The following is a 10,477-nucleotide window of genomic DNA, read 5'->3' on the forward strand; positions in this document are numbered from 1 at the left end:
AAAAGTAGTCTGCATCAACTTTGTAAAGGAATTCCTAAGCTATAGTTCTTATGAATGGACCAATTCTATTAAGAATGAGAAAACTTGGATCGAAATTAGATGTTGTGCAGTCTGTTTTTCTTTGGGTCATTCTCAGTATTTGAGTCTTATCTAGAGCTACAGAGATTTGATTGAGGTGATTCAAAATTCTAAAATGAATTACTCTTCAAAAGCTATAACTTTTAGGAATAATGTAAGCCTTAATTTGATATCTACAATGCCTTAAAATAGCCTGCAAAGTAAAGAATGGAAAGAGACACATATTTAAGCTACGAAAAGCTAAGGACGTCACACGACAGTGTGGTGTCCGTGTGGTCCCTTGTCAATTATAAAAATAAACTATTTAAAGGAACTTTTAGGATTGTCTTGAAGGGTTACCATCAGAGAGGAACACTTAGAAAATTTATTTTATTTTCATTTCTTAGGTTTTTTTTAGTTAATTTTAAGGAAGATTGAAGATCCAAAATTAAATATTTTTCATCTCTACTCATCCATGGATAGTTTGAGATCTTCTTTCCATACTCTTCATTTTTTTATTTCAATATGTAGCAACTAATCTTCTTGTTATTTCGATTTTGATGAATCCTAATTTATATTGTATGAATTGATTTAAAGTTAATGCAATTAAGTCTTTTCGTTAAGTTGTTTTGTTCCTTTAATTGCTTAATCTTATATTTCAATTGATAAGTCGACATATTGATTGAAACTTATTTTTATAAATTGATTAGGGATAACCATTTATAAATTGATCACATTTTAGAGATCGATGATTAATTGTGATACTAAAGATAGATCTATAAAATCTTTTAATTTAATAGTTTTTTAATTTTAATGCATGACTTAAGTGAGTGAGTTTAAAAATAGATTTATTTCTCTCTTTTTAGAAATTAAGAATTTAATCATTTGAGAGAGATTTTTATTTAATCTTGTGGAGTGCAAACTCAATTGTTAATTTTAACTTAATTGCTATTTATTCATAAACTATTCAACTCATTAAATAAATAAATTATCTAAATAAATTTTATTCTTAATTAATATACTAATTATTTTATTATTTGTATTAAACATTAATTTACTTTTAAACATTATTATAACCAATTTATATTTGATTGTAAAATATTAATATATAATTAAAAATAATATTTATAAATAGTCAGCAGTAGAATAATATTTTACTTATTACTTTATTATTTAATACAATCAATGTATTTTGCAGCATGTGGACAGCCCTCATCCTCACTTGTAATGAGCATTGCTGCGGATTGTTATTAATAATAAAAGGACAGCATAGATGTGGAAACAGATGACGTGAACGAGATTTAGTGTCAGTGGAGACATTATTTCTTTGGAGTAATCTCCATATGCGCAGCGTTTAGTTCATTGGCATCTATGTCCATAAATGCATAAGAGTAAATTAGGAGGAGGGTTAGTGTGATTGCTTTCTTGTTTTGATGAAAATATTTCATTAATGCGACCTCGTTTTTGTTGAATTTTACTAGTTACAAAAGGCTCAATTTAAACAAATTGATTTAAAGAACTATTTAGTATTTCTATTTTTACTAGACTAATAGTTTATTCATATATTGTAAAAATTAAATTAATAAATATAATTTAATAAAATATTTAATATTTAATATTAATTTATAAATTTTAAAAAAAATAATAGTAAAGGAATTATTTTTAATTGTTATTAATTTTATTAGATTTTAAATTTTATTAATATAATAATATAAAATTTATCTAAAAGTTATTAATTGATTAATTTTAATATTATATAAATTAACATATTAATATAATTGATATTATTATTTTTAATACTAAAATTTATTAAATAATTAAAACTCATTTTATTAATTAAATATAATATTAAAAATATAATTAAAAATATTATTATTTAAAATCAGAATTGTTATTTAATTATAAAAATAATTATTAATTAATATAATATTAAAATATAATTAATATCGTACGTTTTAGAATAGAATTAGTATCATTATTGATTAGAAAATTATTTATTAGTTAATATAATATTAAAAAATAATTAATATATTAAATTTTAGAATTAGAATTCATACTTAATTAGAAATATAAATTATAAATCAATAATTTAATAGAAAAACTATAAAATTATATATAAATTTGAATCTCATATATTAAAAAGTAAGTACACATATCAAAATAAAAATTTTATATCCGAAAAATTAAGTATACATATTAAAATATATTGGGATGAATTTTAATATGTGATGAATAAAAGAATAAATTTTTTTCATTTATTCTAATATGAAATAAAAATAATTGACCGAATTCTTTCCATTTATTCTATTTCTCCCATTTCCATCTAAACTGGAAAGAAATAAAAGTTAGCTTATACAGGAAGTTGGAAAATATACTTTTCTTTCATAAAAGAACATGTCAACATTTTCTTTTTATTTTTCTTCCGTTCTCTTTTCCATTTAATTCCCAATCAAAGAAAATAACTAATATATTTAAAAATTAACTCAAGCGGTAAAGAATCTATTTTAGAAAAAGATAAAAGTTTTGATTTCAATTGCTCAGGTCTTCGATATTATGAAATTTCAATTTTCTGGTGAGCATAAGAGAATAGCTATCCTTAAGATAACTCTAATTTCTTTTTTTCCTTTGTTTTCTTCTCACGTCCATCCAACCAAACAGAGGATAACAGAAGGCATTGAGCAGTTTCAAAAGCTCCCCTATTGTATCAATGGAATTTGTGACCAATCCAATACTATTCTCAGCTTTAGCTCTAATCCCATGTCTACTGATATTCCCGCTCCTTATTACAAAATTGAAGAGAGGAGAACAGAGAGAAAATAAGTTGAAGTACCATCCAATTGGTGGCACTGTCTTTAATCAGCTCCTCAACTTCAATAAATTGCATCATTACATGACTGATCTTGCAGCCAAGTACAGGACGTACAGGCTTATCAGCCCTTTCAGAAATGAAATTTACACTTCTGACCCAGTCAATGTTGAGTATATACTCAAAACTAACTTCCAGAACTATGGCAAGGTATAAATTTCCTCCTGCAACGTGGGTTTTTTTTTTTTTTTTTAAATTTGTTCTTCAATATCCTTTGGGTTAGCTCAATTGGTAAAAGTTGCTAAATTCAATTCTAAAAGTTTGAAACTGGGTCCTGATATAGGAACTTAGTTGTAGAAGATTAGGATATAATTATAGAACAGTTGAGAATTATAGGCAGTAATATGTTGTGTTTTGTGGTTTCCCAGCATATAATTTTGTGAGATTTGAAACTTTTCTTTTACCTATTGGATGAATTAACTGAAATAAGTAAGGGAGAAAAAAGGTTTTTAGTTGTTGGACCCTTTGTGCAGGGGGAGTATAATTACAACAATTTAAGGGACTTACTAGGTGATGGGATTTTCACAGTTGATGGTGAGAAATGGCGCCAACAAAGAAAGGTTTCGAGCTATGAGTTCTCCACGAGGGTGTTGAGGGACTTCAGTAGTATTATCTTCAGAGAGAATGTGGTAAAACTTGCTGGTGTAGTGTCTGAAGCTGCAAAATCCAACCAGTCAATGGATATACAAGTCAGTCTTTAATAAGTCACTTGTTATGTACAATGAACTGAATGTTTGTTTTTGTTTAATGAATAGCTTTCTAATTCATTATGTAGGACCTGTTTATGAAATCAACCTTGGACTCAATATTCAAAGTTGTATTTGGAGTTGAGCTGGATAGCATGTGTGGATCAAATGAAGAAGGCATCATCTTTAGCAATGCCTTTGACAATGCAAGTGCAATGACCCTTTGGCGATATGTTGATATCTTCTGGAAGATTAAAAGGTTTCTGAATATTGGTTCTGAAGCTGAGTTAAAGAAAAATGTCAAAGTGGTTGATGATTTCGTGTATAAATTAATCAGTAGTAAAATTGAACAAGTGCACAACTTCAACAATGATATCTCTGTGAGTGACTTCTATATTTCTGTTGAGTGGATTATTCATTTGGTTATTTATTTTCTGATTCAAAATGGAAGCATGAATTTACTGTCTTGCTACATTGTAGATTCAGGCAAAGAAAGATGATATTTTATCAAGGTTCCTGCAAGTGAGTGAGACTGATATGACATATATAAGAGATATCATTCTTAACTTTGTGATTGCTGGCAAAGACACGACCGCAGCCACTCTATCTTGGTTCATCTATGTGCTCTGCCAACATCCTGTTGTGCAGGAAAAGGTTGCAAAAGAAATACGAGAAGTTTCTAAAGTGAAAGAAATTATGAACTTTGCCGAATTTGCAGCTAGTATTGATGAGGAAGCTCTAGCAAAGATGAGTTATCTCCATGCAGCTATAACTGAAACACTCAGACTCTATCCAGCAGTGCCAGTGGTAAGGATGTCTTTGGCCTCCAAATTTTTTTGAATTTGTAGGTGTGGGTGCAATTGTGGCCAGTTCTTTTGCTTAGAAAGTTACCACATGGGTATTGTTATACCTTTCCTTTTTCTTTTGGGATTAACGAGTGAAATCATTCCAGAACAACAAAAGCAAAGGTAGCCTGGTTTTAAGCCTGAAAAAGAAAAGGTTACTAATTTTTCTACAATCTGCTGAGGAGCTACTTTAAGACTAGTTACAAAAGAGACTCACACATAGGTTGCAAACCTTACATTAGAAATTGGAAAAGATGTGAAACAGAAACACGCCAGAATTCCCCATTTCATGCCAAATTCTGGGAGCTGTTGGTTTCCTTGCAATTTCATTTGCGAGTGATCAAGCGAAATTCTTTTAGCTGTAGGTTCCCTTGCAATTTCATTTTCAAGTGATCAGTTCCCTTGATCATGTCCTTTAAGTCAGCAGCAATCATTTGCACTAGATTGTGACTCACCACTTCTTTATATTTTTCTTTTTCTGAAATCTTCTGATTCCTTTATCTCCAATTATTTACATTTTGTAAGCATGCAAAGATAATGTCAAACTATAGAAGTTAAAGATTTGTTGCACAGATGAGCTTTTGCCTACCTGAATTTTTCATTCTAATCACCAGGTAATATCTATTTTTGCAGCAACAAGTTCCAGACTACTTTCATAATAGAGCCTGTAGAGAAATGATTGTCTCCTGTCTGTTCTAAAATCAAATTCATGACCATTGCAGATACCTCATCTGATTTGATTGCTTTATTGGGATGTTATTGATGATTATTTGCAGATGCTGCAATAACTTCAACAGTGATACATCTTAGATTCCAGCTATGTGGTTAATTTTATCACTGGCTTGCTAGCGTTGATAAGCATTCCTTTGTTGATTCTGCAATTTAAGATGTGTCGTATTGCCTTCTGGTTGTAATTTCCATATCCCAATTTCTGTACTCAACAGGATGCAAAGATTTGCCTGTCTGATGATACTCTGCCAGATGGTTTTAGTGTGAAGAAAGGGGATATGGTGTCTTACCAACCTTATGCAATGGGCAGGATGAAATTCATTTGGGGTGATGATGCCGAGGTATATAAACCAGAGAGATGGTTGAATGACGATGGAGTGTTTCAGCAAGAGAGCCCTTTCAAGTTTACTGCCTTCCAGGTTAGTTGATATAAAAACATGCCTGAATCCTGATTCTCTTGTTTACATTGAAATTATTTCCGAGTGCTAGGAATATTATATCATGCCGCACAAACATCAGAATTCAACCTTCAGTGCAAGCTCAACTTCCTTTTACGGACTCTAGTTGACCAACTAGCTAAAATTGCTTCTACTGGTTATCAGGCAGGACCACGAATTTGTCTAGGGAAGGAATTTGCTTATAGGCAAATGAAAATTTTCTCAGCTGTGTTGTTGGGTTGTTTCATTTTCAAGCTCCGTGACGAAAAGAAAGCTGTCAACTACCGAACAATGATTAATCTGCACATTGCTGGCGGTCTCCATGTTCACTCATTCTACAGATATAAAACATAATATTACCAAAGACTGCAGCATATGAGCTTTTCACTGTAAGTTTCTAAGAAAAGTTGTGACAATGTTGTGGAGGTATTCTGAAATAAATGCTGTTTTTATGTGTATTTATAATATAGATGAATCTTAATAATTCAACCAGTTATTTTTTATTTAATAAAAATAAAATAACTAAGAAGTGAGAATTAGCACGGTAATTTATTTAGTAAATTAATATTTAAATTGTATTAAATATCTATAATACCTCTAAATTAATTTTAATTTATAGATCTGTTTTTAAATATAAATTACTAATCCCATAAATATAATTATATTTAATAGTTACACCACCTCGATAAAAATTTCTAATGCAATTTCTTAAAAGTTTTTCTGTATATTACTGTTGTTTTCTTTTTTGTGTTTATTTTTCTCATGATCTAACACAAACCTTCACTTTTTGTGTTATTGTTAATTTTATATTCATTATTTAATCCTAATAATTTTAAATTTATTTTTTAGTTTTTCTTTTTGTATCCTGTCCTTGCCAATAAATTTATCGAATATTCCTATATAATTTCTTTTGAGATACTTCCTATATTTTATCAATTTTTAATCCTAATTATAACATATGAAATATATCATCATCGATAGATGCATGAACAAATTACTTTAAGGTAAAACCCATTTTTAGATCCTTGTACTTTTCTCTTTCATTTTACTCAATTTTTATTGATTACTTGTATGTTAATAAATTTTTATACTTTTATTTTTGTCATTTTTGAATCCTTCCGTCAAGGACATACTTACAGACATTGTTAAATATGTCAATAAAATACTTAATTTTAGTTCATTAGGTCTTTAAAGATTTATTTTATTTTGAGACATCTCAAAGCTTTTATTTTTTTTTATTTAATAAGTCCTTACATAAATGTCTATAAATTTTGAAAGCTTTTTTCCAAAAAAAAACTTTAAGGATAAACAATAATAAAAAAAAAAGTGAATAAGGTGAAAAATGAAAGTAATATAAAAATATTGAAATTGAGAAACTAAAGAGCAATTTGTCTCTAGGTGCAGTGTCATTTTTATATGATATATACAATTTAAAAAATCACCTGCTACAATGATATATAACAACTTATTATTATATTTCAAAACAATTCCCACTACATTCTTTTAGATGATGTACATTAGTTTAATGAATTGCTGAGATTAACATTTATTAAGAAAAAATTAGTTTGCAAAACAAAAATAAAGTAACACTATTGATCAGATATTATTGGATTTAGAATTTCATAAATTTCTAGAATGCATTGAGAAAAAGATAATTTTTATAAAAAAAAAATCTAAATTTAACGAATAATCTGTACATATCTAATCCAATGATGGTTTCAGTCAGGATGATAGGTATGAGATTTGTTTAATGCTCTACTTGATTAATAATGTCAGTAATTCTAATATTTCCCTCTCCCTAAAGTGAATTCAGTAGAAATTGGGCATAAAGACAAAAACTGAGCATTTGATAGCATTTTGCATTGTTTCTGATGCAGCTAGTAATTCACTATATGAGAGTGTATCATCATCACGACTATTATCATCGATATTAAACTTAGAAGGACTTGATGTTACCTTGTTGTAGTCATCCTCAATTGCCATAGAGCACATACTTATTTTTTCTTTTTTTGTGTAAACTATAATATCTCATTGATCTAGAACTTCATGTTTTTCACCTTTTAAATAGAAGGAAGAAAACACACATTGACCAATGTTTAATAGAGTGTGATTTCTCTCCTTTTTTTCTTATCTTATTGGTGGATACTCTAATCTTTTAGTTTTTATATTTGCTATTATTTTTTATGATATGGATAGAGAGAGGACCAACTCATATTTATAAACTAATGGTAACTTTCATCAAAGCACCAATAGTTACGACCCTTAATGTCAATAACCTTTACCAATAGTCATAATTATTCAATTCACAACTTTTCATTAATCAATAGAATTTTTGTGCACTATATGTTCTTATTATAATTATATGAGTCATTAATTTCTTACATTCTCCCACTTGGCTCATATGATTTAATAAGAACATATAGTGCACAAAAATTAATTTTAAATTCTTTTTAATTGGCTATGACATAATATCATTATTAAGTAGAAATATTAATGCGGGTCATAGCGGTCGTATGTCATTTTATTGACATAGTCTCTTCCATGTACTAGAACACTAATTCTCAACTTAACATGATCTTTAATAAAAATAACATTAATGGTTCAATATTAGTGTCTTTATTTCAAGACTGTTCATGTCAGTATTACTTTAAAGCAATTTTTTATACTAAATAGAAAATAGGAAAATCAGAAACACATAATTGAGTTTAAAGTGTCAAATGTATAAACTTAAAATAAACTTGATATAATACTAGTAATGACATCTAATAATGCCTATTCTTATAACATGTTCATTAAATGTTTTGGGCAGTAATTCTTTTATTAAAGGATCTGCAATCATAAGATTTGTGCTAATATGTTCAATTGACACTCTTTATTTCTGAACTTCTTCTTTAACGACAAAGTATTTTATCTTCATATGCTTAGCACCCCTAGAATACTTGTCATTTCTAGAGAAGAAAACTGCTGCAGAATTATAACAATAAATTTTCAGCGACCTGACTACACTGTTGATAATTCCACATCCTGAAATAAAATCTCGCAGCCATAATCCATGAACGGTAGCCTCATAGCAAGCTATGAACTCAGCCTCCATAGTGGATGCAGCAATGACAGACTGCTTCACATTCTTCCATGAAATTGCTCCTTCGGATAATAGGAATAAGTAGCCAAATGTTGGTTTTCTTGTATCAACACATTTAGCAAAATCTGAATCTGAATATCCAATCACCTCAAGATGCTTAGATCTTCTATAAGTGAGCATATGATCCTTTGTTCCTTGCAAGTATCTAAGAATTTTCTTTGCAGCTTTTCAATGATAAAATCCTGGATTACTTTGATATCTGCCTAGTATTTCGACAGCAAAACTAATGTCCGGTCTGGTGCAAGTTTGAGCATATATTAAACTCCCAACAACAGATGCATAAGGAATGTTCTTCATTTGTTCTCATTCCAATTCATTTTTTGGACATTGCATAAGATTAAATTTATCCCCCTTCTGAATTGGAACTATCCTTGCTGGACATTTGTCCATTTTAAATCTTTTTAAAACTTTATTAATATAAGTCTTTTGAGATAAGCCCAATAATCCTTATGATCTATTACGAAATATTTCTATTCCTATCATATATATGGCTTCTCCCATATCCTTCATTTCAAAATTATTAGAGAGATATTTCTTAGTTTCATGTAGCAAACCAAGATCATTAGCAGTAAGTAAAATATCATCAACATATAGAACAAGAAAAATAAACTTGCTCCCACTGATTTTCATATATATATATACACCAATCAACGATGTTTTCTTGAAATCCAAAAGAAGTAATGGTATCATTAAACTTAATATGCCATTGACGGGAAGCTTGTTTAAGTACGTATATGATCTCTTTAGTTTACACACCATATGATCATTTTTCTTAATTGAAAAATCCTCAGGTTGATCCATATCTTCTTCCAAATTTCCATTAAGAAAAGCGGTTCTGACATCCATTTGGTGTAGCTCTAAATCATAATGACCCACTAAAGCCATAGTGATTCTAAGAGAGTCTTTTTTAGACACTGATGAAAAAGTCTTTTTGTAATCAATGCCACTTTTCTGAGTAAAACCTTTAGCAACAAGTTTGGATTTATGTCATTTGATATTGCCTTTTGAATCGCGTTTGATTTTGAAAACCCATTTGTATCCAATCTGCAACACCCTTATCACATGCTAACCAATAAACATTAGCCAGGAAGCATACAAGCGTCGTAGAATATATACTATATGTAACGCCTGCATTTTCTCATCATCCATGTTATGTGCATTTACATTTCATCATTGGGCATATGATGGTATATCAATGATATTTTTATTTTATGAGAACATATATATATTAATTATAAGTAGAGAATAAGAAGCATGATATTAGATTATTAATTTAGATAAGTTGATTAAGTACTTGGGTTATGTGTATTAAGCCTTAAGACTTAATTGAACCAATAGTTGAAGGTTGGGTAAATAGATTGGACTTAAAAGATACAATTAAAAGTTAGTACCTATATATGGTTAGTAAGAATTAATTTAGGGTGATAAAAATAGTTTAGTAGGTGGTGGCATTAAGAGAGGAATATTGGAAATTGGAACCATGAGTAAGCTCATTTTACCTCTTCATTTCTCTAAAATTCGTACATGGCCAAAAACACAAAATTTGGAATAAGAGAGAGGAGTGGAATACCTAGAAAACTTAAGATTAAGATAGGATTTTGCCAACTATTGAAGGAGCCAAGCTAAAGCTAAAGGATTTAAGCATATTAGCAACCCAAAAGCTGAAATTGGTAAGTTGTTACTTGAGTGTTATTAATTTGTCATTAGGGTTCTTG

General features: G+C 29.1%; 1 protein-coding gene and 1 long non-coding RNA gene across 2 annotated transcripts; both read left to right on the top strand.

The window, feature by feature from the left end:
• The first annotated feature begins 2,586 nt into the window (after positions 1-2,586).
• Positions 2,587-6,109, top strand: LOC8260085 (cytochrome P450 704C1-like). The gene is made up of 6 exons (XM_048373284.1): positions 2,587-3,073; positions 3,397-3,612; positions 3,699-3,989; positions 4,090-4,416; positions 5,399-5,602; positions 5,786-6,109. The coding sequence occupies exons 1-6, from the start codon at positions 2,765-2,767 to the stop codon at positions 5,972-5,974; spliced, it is 1,536 nt and encodes a 511-aa protein (XP_048229241.1). The 5' UTR covers positions 2,587-2,764; the 3' UTR covers positions 5,975-6,109.
• Positions 4,423-5,312, top strand: LOC125369908. The gene is made up of 2 exons (XR_007215592.1): positions 4,423-5,068; positions 5,177-5,312. It is a non-coding gene; the product is annotated as an uncharacterized LOC125369908 (long non-coding RNA).
• Positions 6,110-10,477: the final 4,368 nt, after the last annotated feature.

Source organism: Ricinus communis, chromosome 4 (genome assembly GCF_019578655.1).
Source record: "Ricinus communis isolate WT05 ecotype wild-type chromosome 4, ASM1957865v1, whole genome shotgun sequence".
Lineage (NCBI taxonomy): Eukaryota > Viridiplantae > Streptophyta > Magnoliopsida > Malpighiales > Euphorbiaceae > Ricinus > Ricinus communis.